A 17,088-nucleotide genomic window follows, 5' to 3' on the forward strand; every position below is an offset into this window, starting at 1 on the left:
TGTCCCCTTTATCTTGACAGAGCCACTGATGGAATTTTCATTCTCTTTGCAAAATTTTTAATGTAATCTTTTAAGTTTTTCATGTAAAGCATTTGAAGAAGCAAAGAATATTAAAATGAATTCCCATAAGCACTCTACCTTGATTCAACAATTTTTGACATAATGTCAGCATCATGACACTTTATCTTTGATTATACATGGTGCATCTCCAGAATGTCAGGACATTCTCTGATACTTTTGTAAACCTAGCATAACAAGCAATGACTTGGTAATATTTTCTAATAACTAGTTAAAGTGTCCAGATCCTGGTAAACTTGCAGTTCTAAATGGCCTTTCTTTTTCTATGTTTTTTATCTTTGTTTTCTCTTTCCCAGTTTCTGAGCTAAAAGTTTCTCCTCCCTTATACCACATAGCCAGGTTCCTTCACCCCAGTGATAAAGGAGCTTCTAACATACATGCGCATACTACATTGGCAATTGTTATGTGTTACTTTATGACTAACTTCAAGGTATTGTTTAGCGTGTCATTTCTTTATTCCTTGCCTCTCCAGCCATGTCTTATATTCACTGAAGTTGAGAGCATATTTTATCCTAATCTGATTTTCCAGATTGCTAAACAGTATAACATAGATAGTTAGAGCTCCAACTGTATTGGCTATTTAATCTCTGATTGCTCACTTGTTAGTTACATTTTTCCCTCTGTACTTATCCCTCCAACTAATAATGTGAGCTCTTGGCTTCTCACGTCTGACTTTCTTCTTGGCTTATGTCTTTCTTTGCCTCATATCTATGTTTTAGAAATCACGGGAGACCAATAACTGAGATAATTAATTCACTTTAAAATCCAACCAGTGATTAGCCTTCCAAATGGAGGAATAGACATTTTTCCCACCCAAGAAATTATGTTTTATTGCTTCTCAAGAGTACAGGATTAATATTTTTACATTTTTAGAATATTTTATCATAATTAGGCCTCTGGAATGGAGAGGTCAGATCATTCTCCAAGGATCGTTTAATTCTTAAGCCCCCTGCCAAGAGAGTGTTTGGTGATGTGGTAGTAGTAGTGTATTTACACCTGTTTGCTGGGAAAAGGGCCAAGGCAGTCAGCTGATTTTACAGAAGGTCACTAGAAAGTCATTGGTTGGTCATAAGACTTCAACTTGGGCTGCTGATGTAGTGGGAACTCTGTCTCAGAGGTCATAACACCACCCTGGCAGGACACATGGCAAATGGCACATGCTTTCCTTACTAGACTGCTCTGTGTCTGGCTGGTATTGAGTAACGACCCAAAAGTAGACTGCAGACTTTTTATAATAACCTACATGTAGCAGACTCCAGAGAAGCATTCTGAGTCAGATACAGGGTTTTAGAGGATCATGTTAGTTTTAAGTTGCTGAAAGACAGAAGCAGTTCTCCTTTAAAAGGAATAATAACAATTACAATAATGACTAATATTTACTGAGTGCTTACTGTGAGTTGGGCAACTTTCTAGAAACTTTACTATGTGAATTTACTTGTTCCTCACAACCAAAGATGCCATATTTTTCCATATTTTAAAGGCAAGGAAACAGAAGTACAGAGAGAGTAATTATCTCTCGGTCATACAACTAAAGGGTAGAGCCAGGAATCAAACCTTCAGCAGTCTAATGGCAGAGCCTTGTCTTTAGCCATTGTGCTGTGTAATGCTGTATGCATCAGAGTGGTAACTGAGAACATTTCAAACACGTGTGGCCACCTAGCAAATTACAAGTCACAATGTGGATTCCATGGGAAACAGCAGAGGTATGTGCTAGAATAAAGTAACTGGTTTTAATGAGATTGATGAAAAAGACCAAGTAGTACAAGTTTTAACTTGGACTCAGTAATGGTTAATTTTTCATAACCAAGTCCTATTCAGACTTGAACTTGTTTAGACAGGTTTTAAATTGAATGCAAGTCCCTCAGGCCACAAAATGAAGTATATGTGAACATAGTATTCATTAAGTTGCCTTTAAGTTCCTAGGTGAAATTTTGTTAAATCATATTTGTGTTTGTATTGGATATTTACTTAGAAGTCCATCTTGTCTGAACTGCCTCTTGAATCAAAGTAGAGGTTCTAATTTTGTGCCTCAAGGCCCGCCTCTATGTCCTGCCATGTTCCACTGTGACCTCTCAGAATCATTTCTGCCTCTCATCAATGGATCATGACTTACCCCTAATCCCCGTGCTTCTTCCCCTCATTCGGCAATACCACCCGCTTTCAGAACTTTTAGGACCTACCTCTTCGGGTGCTGTCCTTCTCCACACCCTTATAAAAGCTATATAAAGCTAGGCATGTTTTCAGGGTAACCATAAAATCTGTAAGAGCCAAGACCATACCTAAATTGCTGGGTAATGACGTTCTGACTGCTTTGTGTGACTCAGATATGATTCTGTGCAATATGAAGAAAGGGTTACTTGATAGCAGCATACAGAGGATGATCAGGAAGGACACTGACCAAAGAACTCGAAGCATGCTCCTGCCCGTGAATAACCAGGGACCGGCATTGTTACTGAATTCCAAGTAAAGACCAAACAGAACATGTTTAATTTTGGAAGAAACTAATTAAAATTAGTTAAGATTTTCATATGGATAAACACTCCCCTGAAAAACAAAATTGAATTTATTTACATATTGTAAATAAAGCAACTGAGTCTTGGAGATGTTAAATCAGATTCATGGAGTTAATAAATGTCAAATCCATGATTGCAAAACAGATATATTTGGTTCCAAGTTCTGTATTCTTACTATTTGATTACAGTTTTATTTATCACTTTGTATTCTAATAAGTATATATGGGTACAGTGGTGCATGCCTATAGTGCCAGCTATTGGGCTAAGACAGGAGGAGTCCTTGAGCTCAGGAGTTCAAGTCCAGCTAGACAACATAGTGATTCCTCATAAATGCATACGTGTGTGTGTCTCTACCCTCTTAGAGCATTAGAACCTCTGTGAAAGGCCTAAGAACCAAATGAGTTGGACAGAAAGAAAGAGGAATGAAGGGACACAGGCGCTGAAGAGTCCCTGGAGAAGAGTAGAGCTTAGCTAAGCTAAGAGGAGCTGCAGGACTGGGGAGAGGCAGAGATCTTAGAAAGGAGGCTGAGGGAGTAGTGCAGGAGAATGGCCTTGGGGATTTCCCCGTGGGCGTGCGATGAGATACAAGGCAGAAGGGGCCAAGGAAAGGTGAGCCTTAAAAGTAGGGCTAGAGTTACCTGTAATTACTAAGTAATCAAGACAGTGCTGGTTCAGAAAGGTACCCACGCACCAGCCCAGAAAATAATGCTCAAAAGGAAGAAATGATGAGCCAAGTGTCGTCTAAAATTCTACTAAAGAAGTACTTACCAATATGTTATAATCACAGTTGCTTTCTTTCTCTAATTTGAACAAGACGGAACTCTAGATTTAGGTCTTTCTTCCATTTTCATAGGAATACTCCAGAATTCTTCCTTTATTGTTGTGATTTTGCCCCTGGAGCTGTGGAGCTTATAAAGGTATGCCTTATGTTTCCTTTAAAGAGAGTCCATATAAAAATAATTTATTGCCTTTAAAGTGACTATTTTGAAATGTTTCTGGATCAAATGTTATTTGTAGCCATTTTCAACTGAACTTCTATAATTTCTAAGAATATCAACAACAATTGATGCTTAAGATACTAATTGCACTAAAACAATAGAAGTTGTTTTGAATGTTAGCGTTCTCAAGGGATTGGTAGGCCTAGAAAGGCCAGCACCACACAGGAAGGGACTGACCTACAAAATTCAGACTATACCTGCCCATGGCTAACCTTGCTCTAAACAACTTACTTAAGTTTAGAGGAAACCAGTTACAATTAATCAGGATTTTCAGATGCATAAAGAATTCCCCACCCCCAAAGTTGAATTTTTAATGAAGTCCTACAAGAAGATCTTATTCATATTTGGATCTCTAAAGCTTTACACACTGTCTAAATGTAGTAAGCACTCATTAAATTAAAATCTTTGAAATAAAAATATATGGGACACTCAGGAGGCTGAAGGCAGGAGGAGCAAGACCAGCCTAGGCTACATAGTGAGTTCAAGGCCAGCCTGGACTGCACTGCACTACCCAGAAAACAAACAAATCTGGGAAACTGCATGATGGTGTCTAACCCGTAATTCTGGCAACTCTAGAAGTCTGAGTCAGGGGGATTGCAAGCTTGAGCCCAGCCTGGGAAACATAATGGCTTAGCTAGATCGTATCTCAAAAAATAAATAAGTACTAGAGATATATGTCAGAGTAAAGATCTTGGGTTTAATCCCCAGTACAGCAGAAAAAAAAATTCTGGAAAATATTTGATACAAATTTTAAAATGTCTTAGACTATAAGGAAAGCAGTGCATAATCTGGGCTTGTTGCACAAATCTTGAATGCCAGTGAGCGTTACCGTAGAATGGAAAAACAGTTAAACAAATGGAAAATGTATGGTGAACACATAAATAAAGTAAAACTTTTTAAAAAGTAAATACAACTTTAATTTCTGATAACAAGAGTAATAATTATTCATTGCATACATTTTCCAAAATAATAAAAAGCCTAAAGAGGAAAAAAAAATACACATGTAATCATACTTCTTAGGGTGAATCACTGTTATTGTGTTGATATATTTCCTTCTGATGTCATTTCTGTAGACAAATTGTGTATGTTGTTACTTTAATGCAATTTAAAAAATTATAGCCTTATTGAAACAGTTCACATACCATCTCGTTTAGTGTATTTACACTTGTGCAACCATCTGCATGATCTAATTGTGATTATATAGTATAAGGTATTTGTATTTTGAAGCAAAAGTAATGTGGGGAAAGTGATGGGAGAATCAAGGATCAGGCAGTGGCTCTCGAACTATGCAGGGTGGGCAGCGGCTGCACTCCTCGGCTTTTCAATCTGCACAGGGGCTGTAAAGAATATTTGTTACCAAGTCTGTGTTAGGCTTAATTTTTAGGGCAGTCTGAAATAAGCTGAAAATAAATTCTGAAAGAATACTGAACTGGAAATAAAGTACATTTAGATTTACAGAGGAAAGGCTATTGGGAGAAAAGTAAAAATTTGACCTTTTTATGTTAAAAATTTTGGGAATTCTGCTAACTCCTTTTTATTGGCTTTGTGTTCCTTGATAATGACAGTCACACTCGTCCTACAGAGCCTCGCAGTGTTGTGCCTTTGTTCATGATGTGTGTGATGATGGTTCCCCCTACCCTTTTCCGGACAGTAGCCTGGATGTCGTTGTCCTCGTCTTTGTGCTCTCTTCTATTCATCCTGACAGGTAAATCAAGACAAAAGGGCAAAGCAAATGAGTGAAGCTCCTCTATAAGTAGTGGTTTTTAGAGCTATCAAAGCAAAAATGACAATTCTTGAATTAATTATTTAGTGAACTACATTATGTATAATATGCGGCCTTTTAAATGCAATTTTTCTTTTCTTCAGACTTTAAGAAAGAAACTGGTCAAACTACTTTATTAGTGAGCTTTCTGTCACTGTCAGAATGAAGTGAGTATATTCTGGCAAGACATTTACCTATTAAAAGTGACAGTGCTTCATGGAAATTACAAACTCAGAGCAGCCTAATAGACTCCCAAGAGGGAAATTGTTCTTGGTGATCAGAAACAAACATCTTTGATTTAGTATTTTCCTGAATGTTCATGAATGTGGGCTATGGATCTGTTCAACTTCATGCAAGTCTGTTGATGGGCTTTTAAATTTTTGTTTTAGAGAAGTCCAGTAAGGAATTAGGGGTTATAGCAATTTACCAGGTTATCCTTGTACTTTTATGATCTAAGATGGGCCTAGTGCCATTACATTTATATATATGTATAGATAGATAGATATAGATATAGATATTTATAGATATATATAGATAGAGAGAGAGAAAGAACCAAAAAAAGGTATACATACTTTAGCCGTTTGCCATACTCATAAATGTCTGGTAGCTAATAGCCACCACTTTGAGCACCTCTTGTAATTGTGGAGGCCAAAGGTAACTTGTATGAATCTCATGATATCTCAATAAATAAGCACTAAAATATTTATACAAGTTTTTCTTTTCCTGATATATACTTTTTTTGGCAGAAAAAAATATATATGGGGTGTGTGTATGTTTGTGTGTGTGTGTTAGGAATCAAATCCAGGACCTTGTGCATGCTAGGCAAGTACTGTACCACTGAGCTACATCTCCAACCCCCTAAATATTTATGACTTAAAAATTTAAGTTTTGGGCCAGGGATATAGCTCAGTGGCACAAGCGCTTGCCTGGCAAGCACAAGGTCCTGAGTTCGATTCCCGGTACCAAGAAAAAAAAGTTTGCAAATGTTTTAAAACTATAAAGGCAGTTTTTCTTTTGTTTGTTTGTTTTTTGTTTTTGTTCCGGTACCAGGAATCAAACTCACAACCTTGCACTTGCCAGGTGGGCGCTGTGCCGCTGAGCTAAACCCCCAGCCCCAAAAGGCAGCTTTTCTTTAGAGAGGAAAGAAACAGATGTTACCAGCTATTAAAGTGATAATGTCCCATAAAATATTGCCATCTTCTGTATATTAAAACATATGTATGGTGTCAGTATGTGCTTTTACAAAGTTTCTTAAAATTGAGTTTTCACAATCCCCTGTAGGGGATTTAGACCTGGATCAATAATTTCTGTTTGAGTGTGACACTTTCCCACACAAACTAACTTACCATGTGTTTCTTCCTTTGCAATTATACTAATGCCTTTCTTTTTATATCCCATTCAGAGATAAGCACTTTGCTGGGAAGAACAAGTTAGGTTTCCAAATAAATCCAAAACAAGCTTATATTTGTAATTTATCAGGTGCCATGAAGCTACCTTTTCCTCTGTTTCTTTTCTGCTAATCTGTTCATCTATTGACATTGTTCAGGTACTCATAGAAAGATGTCATCAATGTATTTTGTTTCCTTATATGAGTAGTTAAAAGGATGGTGTAGGTGGATAAAGAACAAGATTTCCTATTTGGCACCCGTAACAGGAAACATACAATTCGAAATAAGACTGCAAAAAGGCTATTTGAAATTAATTTAGATAATGTATTTTCTCATGATTTAAACTGAATGTTAAAGTGAAGGGGAAACATGTCTTAGGAAGATTGCATTTATAGTACCGTATTTCCTTCTGTTTATTATGAAATAAATTCAGATGTATCATGTTAATATCACTTTCTTACTTACATGGAACTGATTTAAAAATAAGGTGAGTAATATGAGTATAGTGGCATGCACTTGTAGTTCCAGCTACTCAGGAGGCTGAGGCAAGAGAATCATTGCAGCCTGGGAATTTGGGAACACCTTCAACAACATGATGAGACCACATCTGTAAAGAAATAAACAAATTAAATTAAGATGAATGAATAGAAGGCAGGTGACAGTAAGTCAAAAGGCACAGCAGTGTCTTTAGGATCATTTAGGACCATAGTAGTGGATTGCCCCCCAGGAAAATTCTAGAAAAGTGTAGAAGCCATACAAGAATGGCATCTTGGAAAATCTAGGTTCAAATAATTGGCGAGGAAGTTAGCTAGACCCTGACTGTGGGGGTTCCAGCCTACACGGCAATAAGATGTAGGAGGCTACAAAAGAAAAGCTAACTTGTATAAGGTACTTAGTATAAATCCAAACATAGACAGTCAACAAATACTCCTTTTTAAAATGTCTTCTTTCTCCCTTCGTCTCCCTCCATCCAGCGGTAGGTGAGGATAGCAGAGTAAGCCAACTAGAAGGAAGAAAGAAAAGGGTCTTTTTGCCATTTTGTCTTTCCCACCTTGTCCCCAGCCCTGTCCAACCTGCAAGTCTCAGTTACTGGCTTTGGAACTATGGTCTCAAACAGGATAAGAAGAATCAAGAAAAGTGGCTCCCTTTTCCTTGCCTTTGTCCACAAACCCAGGCATTAAAGGGTAGTTGCGGGAAAGCACTTGCAGAAGGGGTTGGCTACATTTTGAAGTATATTTTATTTTTCTACATTTTGGTTTCATTAGTGTTTTGCTCAGAGTTACAAAGATGTTGCTGTGTGCATAAAATTTGTCCTGAGAGTGATTGTTTGAGGGTTCAAATATGGTTTTCTTTTTTGCCAAAGCCTAAGGATATAAGCACAGTATGAATATGGTCTATAATAATCAAGGACAAGAAACTTCTCCTTTTCTGTTTTATTTATGTCCCAGTTTTCAGCAAGAACTTTCTACATACTCATACTATCTCTTTGTCATATTTCTTTCTTGCTTTCATTTTCTCACTCTCTATACTTCCTTCATAATGTGACATAATCTGGCTTCCACCTTGCTATTCCACAAAATAGCATTTTAATTGGAAGGAATTTATACATTATCTAATTTAAACTCCTGATTTTCAAAATAAGAAGACCTCAGCAGCTTTAAGTAGCATGGATAAAGAGCGAGCAAGGGCTTAGCACAGAAGCTGCCATTTACCATTCTCTCTTCATGGCAAACGTTGATAATAAATTTTGTACTCTGTCATTCCCAGTAAGCACCATGCGTCCTCCTCATTAAAGCTCTGCAGGCAGCTAATGCCAGTCACTCAGCATTGATATGAGAACTACATCTTTGCCATCCTTGGCCCTTAATCACACAAGGCTATGAACTTATAACCAAAAATAACAAATCAAGGACAGTTATAAGGGGTTGTATTTGACCAAAAGCCATACAAGTAAGAATAAACGGTAAAGGAAGAAAGCAAGACTTCTCAGTATTGAGTTAGGAATTGAGGAGTAAATTAAATAGGAAGAAAGTGGGGGTGGGGGATTTCTTTGAGAGGAAACCTGTGGGCAATGGCACAGGCTGCCCAGAACCAATCACTTAACAGTTGGAGTAGAAGAGGTGCTTTAGGTTATGAAGTAGAGAAGATACTGATAGGATTTAGTAGGGTCAGGAGTAATCTTAAGAGATCTACTAAGACATAAAGTTTTGCCGTATGGATTGAAGTCATGAAAGTTTTTGAGCAAGGAGATGATTTGACAAAACCATCATTTTAGGCAGAATAACTCATTGGTAATATACCAGAAGAACTGATAGGAGAATAATGAAGCATGTTGGAAGGGAATTCTGCTTCTAGGCCCGGAGAGCTAGGGATTTGTATTAAGGGAGTATCAGTGGGAAACAAAGACAGTATCAAAGATGGCATAAAAGGAAAAAAGAGAAGAGAGAGGACATAGAATTTGATGACCACATGGCCTGGAGGACAGAGGAAGAAAAAAGTAATCTCTTCTTCCTGAGGTGAATGGTAGTATCTTTGAACTAAACAAACCAGAGGAATAATGAGCTAATTTGGAGGAAGGATGGTCCCTGTTTCAATATGTACCATTTGGGATGACTCTGACATGGATTTTGTTTTGCAAAGAAAATGAAGCACCTTCATTTATTTTAAGTCTCCCTCAGAACCATTGTGCTTTGCTCTAAGTATCAGCAAACATCTTTTTTAGTAGTTGAGCTTTTGATGCCATGCATCAAGCTCTGTAAAGTGCCCAGTCTGGTCATTTGGGTGATTTCTTGAAACTCTAAGCTTTCTTAATGTGGTCATTTAGGAAGTTGGTGTCTTTTTTTCCTTCTTTACAAACTGTTTTTGTTTTTGTTGCCTTTACATTTATGGTTTAGATTTCTTTGGCCATATTGAGCCTTTTTTATTTTGTCTTGGTGAGGTTCAATCTGGCATATCACACAAAATTGCCACAATGAAGGTATCTTACTTTGTTTTCAAAAGGATGCAAGGGGTGGTCAACCGACTGTCTAAGTTACTGAAGCCTGGGGGAATGCTGCTCTTTCGGGACCATGGAAGATACGATACTGCTCAGCTTCGTTTTAAAAAGGGTAATAGTATATTCACTTTGGGGTTATTTTTCATGTGCTTTAAAGAATGCTTTGTTTGTATTTCATGTCAAGTTGTTTAGATTTTTATTGTTTTATTAAGGAATACCAAGGTTTTTTTCATGTATTATTTTTTAGGGCGTTGTTTATCTGAAAATTTTTATGTTCGAGGAGATGGTACCCGAGCCTATTTCTTTACAAAAGGTATGCTAATCTACAAGAGGGAATAATTAGCTGTGAATACTCTCTTTGGTTATTATTTGCAAGGAGAACTAAAAAGCTATAAAAATGAGACTTCAGCAGTTGATTAAACATCAAATGTCTTCATACTTTGATGCTTATAATCTACATAAAAATTTTGAAAGTGGCCTTCTTGCCTTTTAATCTTTTTCCAGTTAAAACTGCTTTAAAGAGTCACTTGTCTCACTCTCATACTCAAGTGAAGGTAGAGTATAAAATTTTGGAGATGTTATTAGCCTGGATACGAAAATAACTGATAATGTAACAAAGTCAAATGAGAATATTAGTTATCTCTGGTCAGTTTCTCATTTTTAAAAAAGCATTTCTGAGAATACCAAATGACAATACGTGCATTCAAAGATTTCCCCAAACTTATATAAATGTGCCATTTTGGGACTCTATAAACCAACAAAAGCTTAGAGAGGAGGCACCTTTTAAGATGCCAGTAATTTTGCATAACTGCATAATGCCTGCTATGTTAGCCATTTATGCTGGAGATACTTCTGTGTCTGCGAAGAAGCCCACTTGGTTTCACAGGTTTCCTTCACCCAGTTGTGTTAGGCCTTGTTTCTTATTATAAATGAAATTTGCATGTTTAATCATTCTCTCAGTATTCTATTGCTCCTTATCTCCTCATCCCCTGTCCCATGTCCTGTCTTTGCCATTTTTGTCTCAAAGGGGAAGTCTGTCGTATGTTCTGCAAGGCCGGATTAGATGAAAAGCAAAATCTGGTTGATCATCGCTTACAAGTTAATAGGAAAAAACAAGTGAAAATGCATCGAGTGTGGATTCAAGGAAAATTCCAAAAACCATTGCACTGAACTTAAAATAGCTCCTAATTGATATTTTTCACTCCTTTCTCATGACTGAAGACGAAAAACTAGAAGACTCTGCCCTTTAAGGATCCTAGAAAATCTTTTGTTTCTCAAAAGACAATGAGAAGAAAATAGAATTTGTGTTTCTTGATGTTCTATCATGAGTTAGCTCTTTGTGCATTTTAAGCATATAAGTTGTTCTGGAGAAGTATACCATTTTATTGTGTGTTCAAAACTTGATATGTGCAAGCTTGTGTATCTAACCATTTTATTTGTTCTTTGAATTTTATAAGCATTCAACTAAATTTCTGATATAAGTCATACTTTGGACAAACCATAAGCTGCCACACTTTAGAAGTAGGAAAAAACCATCTTTATTTATATACACATTTATCATCTTCTTTATTTAAATCACTTCACAAACAATTGAAGTCTTCCTCATTGTCATCCAACAGCAGAGAGGCAGTAGGCATTGTCTCCAGGGAAAGTCACAAGCTCAAGATTAAAGTGTATTGTTTTTTGTCTGTTTTCCCCAAAACTTTTAATTTCTTTAATTCAGAGACTAATATCTGAAATATACTTTTAGTTTCTTTCTTTCCTAAAATTGGGAAGTATGACCCATGCTAGCGTTACTTTCAGGCTATTCTTAGCTGTTTAAGTTGTTGTAAACTCTCTTTAAGACAACTGTCAAGCTCAAGAAAATTCCTGTAGCAATTAGAAATTAACTTACTCTGTTGCATCAGTAGGACATACGTTGGCTTGCAAATTGCAGTTTGTTAAATAAAAATGGAGTTTCTAAGGTTGGTCTTTCATTATTCAGAATTTCCTGAATACTTACACTGTGCTGCATTATATGGAATAAAACAATCTATGAAGACCCAGTCCTGTCTTCAGTAAGCAGAAGTAGAGTTGAGCTGGCAAAGCAAAATATGATGATATAAAATAACATACAAATAAATGGGGAACTTACTAGCTAGTGAACTTTGATTGTGAGTCATAGAATTTGGGATGAAAGGGCATTTTCTTGAGAGGACCACCATTGGAATAATTCAATTTCAGTTGGTTTTCCTTTTTGAATCACTGGAAACTCAGCTTCCTGGAGGATATAATCAGTCATAGGCATCACTTGACAGGCTGAGACAGGGAAGCTCAATTGATGGTGCCACCAGAAAGGCTGGGGTTGGGGAAAGTTCCTCAGAGGAAAATCAAGACACTGCTACCAACAAAGAGGAGGAAAGATGCTGCTTTTTCACCATCAAAACATCGTTTAGTGATGATAACAGTAGTCGTAGTTCTAAAGAGAGCGCAGCTGTGAAAAGAAATAGGGAAGAATCAGGCTTCTGGAAGGAGGTAGGCTGCAGGCTAGCCCTTGACCTTCTGTTCTTGGACTATTGTAAGAAGATGAAGCTGTTGGGTACAGGATGTTAATGTATGAGGAACAGCAGAAAAGAGAGTTTCAGCATGTAAACAACCAACAGTGGTAGGTACGTTGACTTCTAGTTTCAACTGGAGCCATCTGAGATTGGTTGGTTTCTGTTTCATCCTCACCACACTGTTTCATAATGTGTTTAGAGGGTTTGTTGAAGAGTTGTCTGCCGAATGGAATGGAGTGAGATCAGAGGTCAGCGACAAGGACGACCACAGAAAGGTTTTGCATAAACTTGCCATGGTGGCAAGTCCTTAGAAAGACACAGTTATCAAAGTTTCTATTTAAATATGCATACATCAGTAAATGTAAAAGTCAAAATTTGCCTGAGACTCTTAGCTTAGTTTTATTTTATAATTAAAGTGTGCATTTAAAAGCCAAACTAGTCATGAAAGTATTGCATACAAGGGCAGTTGAGATAAGTTAATGTTGCTATGGGAACCCCAGCAGATCTTCTTGTGTCTCCACTTAAAAATCATGGCCCAAGGTGGTTTTAAAAACAACAGAAGGTAAAATTATTCTCACATTCTCACACATGTAAATTGTACTGTCTCTCTCAGTTCTAAATAGGAGATTCAAGCCAGCCTCTTGACTGGCACAGTAAAATTCAGCTTCATGTCTTTCCATAATATATTACAGCATGTGAGTTAACCTTTAGAAGCTTCAAAAATACATCAACCAAATTTGGACTGTGAGACACAAACTGAGCTGTCTTGGGCTCTGTCCAGCATAGACCTCCTCTTCCACACTGGCACAGCAGGGCCTTTCTTTTCCCCACACCCTTGTCCACTCAGTCTTTCTGTCTCCTACCATACCTGTGTCAACCTCCTCCTTAGGGTCCGCTGCTGAACAACAACAACCCCCAAATGTGTAGATTTACGTGGAGAATGAAAAGGGAAAGCCTATCTGGAATTTTACCTGTCAATATTAAGAAACAGTGAAGTGTTTGTTGGGCATTAGCTTAACATATTTGATAACTGCATGAAATTCTAATTTTCCCTTCCCATTTATAAGGCTGGGACCATGCAGTTAGGCAGAGTCTGATATTTAGAAATTATTCATCCAGCTAGGCATGATGTACAGCTGTAATCCCAGCACTCTGGGAGATTGAGGCAGGAGGATTGCATGTTCAAGCCTAACTTGGGCAGTTTAGCAACTTAGCTGATATCCTGTCTCAAAATAAAACAATGGAAGAAGAGCTGGGGATGTAGCTCATTGAGAAGGTCCTGGGTTCAGACCCCAGTCACACACACGAGCACACACACCATCATCATCTTCTGAGGGAGCTGATTTCAACAGGACCATTTTCTAACAGAAAAAAGATAGATTCTTTCATCTTCTAACATTACAGAAACAATGAAATATGTTAAAATACACCTCCACTTTTCTCCATTTCTAAAAATTAACTTTTGAGCATTGTCCAAATGTAAAAATTCTCACATGAAGAACTAACTACTTCAGAAGGTTGTGAAAAAGTTGAGATAACAGCCTCTATTATTACAAGTTTTGCATTTAGTATGTCACATTTTTCTGCATTGAAACATCCAGCTAACATTGACTTCTGAGAACTTATTTGCTTTGCTTGTTTCAATCCCATATGCTTTGTCTCCAAATTGTGAACACATCTTGGTTTCTATCATTATGTGATTCTAAATCATTGCTGTACTCTAGTTTGTACATGAAAATTCACCCATCTGCAGATAGCTGCCTTTCTCAGAGTAAAACATAAAGCCGTCTGAACCATCTGGGTTGGTAAACCTCAGGTAAGTTAAATTCTTGCCCTAAAACTCCTATGCTGTATTCAGAACTCATCAGAGTTCTGAAACCTGAATATATCATGCATTGTTACTTCTAATTGGACCTAATGTTTATTATGCTCCTCACAAGTACAGAGAACTTCACATTTGCATAGTTAATAGACCTCTTTCATAGCTTCGGCTCCTCCTTCCTGCCTCTGTTAGTCATCAGTAGACTGCATGTTGTCGGAGCTATTTTTCCCACTTGTGAAAGTGCATTGTAAATTCTAGAGCATGGAATATATATGTGAGGTATTGTTATTAATAACAGCATTCACGATCTACAAGGTAGCGCACACAGTACTCAACAATACTTTTTCAATGGTTTTATGTGAGGTTGTGAGAACGAAAGACAGTATGATGCTGTGGAAAAAGTATTGCTGCTGAAGAGTAGGCAGCAACATTAGATCCTACTGCTCCTACTGAGCTACTTTCTACTTGGCTCTGAGTGCTTAGTCTTGGTTATGCTGTACACTGTATTGCATTGAATCCTCAAGCTTCTATGTAGCCATTTACCTGATGAGACTGGCACTCAAATGTTAGGTCACTTGCCCAGGAAGTCAGAGCTATTGAGAGGCAGAGCCAGAATGTGGACTCAGAATTGTCTGAATCCCAAACCTGTGCTCCCATCACTGCGCTTGGAATTTGTAGGCTTAGGTGCTGCTGGAGAAGGTGTTGGAGAAGAAAGAGCCCCTGAATGAAGCAGACAGCTATTGCAGTGGGTGGGAGTTTGGCTCGGACAACCTTCAAGGTTACAGCTCATTCCAGATCATTTTATGAAGTAAGTATGTTGCCTGTGTCCGCAGTTAAAAATTGGAAAAGTAGGGAAGGAAAAGGAACTGAGAGGAATGACAAAGCAAAATGCTTTCAATCAGTTCTTTTCAGCAGTTCTGCTCTTGCCCCACCCCCAGGCTTCTGCGCTGGACTTGGCAACCCTCCTAGCAGAGCACTCATCACTTGCATACTCCTCACGTACAGAAAAAGCCATTCTATGCTGTACAGTGGGGAAACGCCCTTAATATGTCCTCAAAGGGATTCAGCTCTATCATCATTTAAAATATGTGAAATCAGGTGGTGTCAGTAATAGAGCATGAGTGAAAACATCTTTATTTAAAACATTGTATGTACATTAATGCCAATTCAAGCATGAAATGTTGAGCATTTCTTGGAATATGGTTTGGGATTTGAGAGGCACAAAGGTACCTGCAAGATGTCTTTGGTATGTTTATAAATATAAATAGAAGTAAAATAACAGTTGCATCTTCATTTATAATGAATCTATATTGTGGCCTCAGAGCTACAGAAAGTAGATGCCAAATTTTGTCTTTCATTAACATATGCCTTAAATGACAGGGAAGAGGTGTTGAAGACAAAATTATTTTTTCCTGTGCGTATGAATCAGCAGTAACAAGCAAGGAACAATAGTTATGCGAGTGAGGGCCTGCAGAGGGTAAGGAAAATAGCATCGGATGGAAAAAGCAAGTGTACCTGCAGGGGGACCAGGGAGCCCAGGGCACAGCTCCCTTGAGCTCCATCTCCAGGATCTGAGAGCACAGTGACCCTAACTCTGGCAGGTCAGGTTGGCATGAGTGGAATGGAGCACATTAAACCCTCCAGCTGGTCAGAGACAGCCCGCCTTCAGCTGCTGCTGACGCTTGTCAGAGGCAGGCTACAAGGTACCACTGCTTGGGTAAGAGCTTAAAATAACACCTTTTGATTCTCCAGTGCCTGTGATTTCACAACCACTTAACCTTCAGTAACGATAAGCCAGAAGCAGGTGAATGAATAAATAAACGTTAACATTACAGAAGGAGGAGGGGGGAATCAATACTTCGGGAACATATTGACTTCAAGTAGTCACAAATAGTGTCCAGGTAACTCTGTCCTTGGCATCCTAGGGATTTGTGTCTTTAACTTTGATTTTCTCCAGCAGGTAGGCACTAAGTAGAGCTTGGGCCCCAGTGGAAAAAAATGCTTTTCTACCAGATGTTACTTACCAAATAAGATGAGCCATCGATTACCTGCTGACCGGCCCCAAGCACTGTTTCTCTTACTCGGGCTGATGAGGTTTATAGTCCAGGAAAAATGGGAATCTTGTTATGCTTATAAAAATTCTCCCACAGCATTCTCAACCCATTGCTCTTTTTTGTGACACTTCCTATTTCATTGCGCAGAAAAAGCACAAATTAATTTTTTCCTCAGTTTATCTTCAAAGATCAAGTGTTATTTGTTCCAAAAAACATTGGGAAGGGGTCAGTCACCCTCTGAGTTTTAAGGCTTCTTATTGGGAAAAAGCACTACAACTGTATGACTTCCACAAATTAATGATGAGACGCTGTTGAACCAATTGCATTAGTGAGTTTTAGTTTAGTTTTGTTTTGTTTTGTTTTTAATGCTGTGTACCGAGCACAAGCAACACCATGATTTTGCTGCCTCATTTCTCCCAGCTCCTGCCTCCCAAGAGGACCATGTCTTCCTCCTGAGGCTGCCCTGCTGAACAGAATGATCCCTCCCCGTCCATCTTTAGTTGTGCCCTGCTCCCTCAGGTGAGCGGAGACAGCAGCCCCCCAAGCAGCATTCGGAACTCGCACTGAAAATCACCTGCAAGAAAATGGCTGAAATTGCCGGCATCGCGTGCCGCACTGAAGCAAAGAAGGAATTTCTTTCTCGGAGGATAATTGCTTCACTCATTGCTCATACGTCTTCCTTCACTGCCTCCGTTTATTTGAATGCATATATTCTACTTGGAATTTCTAGAAGATATTTTAAAAGGTTTAAAAAAAAGAAAGATAAAATTTAAGATCCAGGAAAGTATTTACTCATCCTTCCCATGCATGTGTTCTTAATCAGCCGGGCTTGCTGAGTGTCTTCATTTTCAGCTTTGTTTCCTAATAGAACACTCGGGCTCTGGAGATTAGTGAGACAAAGCTTCATTATAACCATCCTTGTTTTACTCCATTTCTTATAT

General features: G+C 38.2%; 1 protein-coding gene across 3 annotated transcripts in view; it reads left to right on the forward strand.

The window, feature by feature from the left end:
* Positions 1-11,697, forward strand: part of Mettl8 (methyltransferase like 8) — a 75,695-nt gene extending 63,998 nt beyond the window's left edge. For all 3 annotated transcript variants that reach the window (XM_005393235.2, XM_013518770.1, XM_013518771.1), the window contains 5 exons: positions 3,445-3,508; positions 5,155-5,294; positions 9,740-9,846; positions 9,982-10,047; positions 10,762-11,697. In XM_005393235.2, coding sequence (XP_005393292.2) covers positions 3,445-3,508; positions 5,155-5,294; positions 9,740-9,846; positions 9,982-10,047; positions 10,762-10,904 — 520 coding nt within the window. In that variant the 3' untranslated portion in view covers positions 10,905-11,697. The remainder of the gene's footprint in view (positions 1-3,444; positions 3,509-5,154; positions 5,295-9,739; positions 9,847-9,981; positions 10,048-10,761) is intronic.
* Positions 11,698-17,088: the final 5,391 nt, after the last annotated feature.

This window comes from Chinchilla lanigera, unplaced genomic scaffold, assembly GCF_000276665.1.
Source record: "Chinchilla lanigera isolate Chin_1 unplaced genomic scaffold, ChiLan1.0 scaffold00048, whole genome shotgun sequence".
NCBI lineage: Eukaryota > Metazoa > Chordata > Mammalia > Rodentia > Chinchillidae > Chinchilla > Chinchilla lanigera.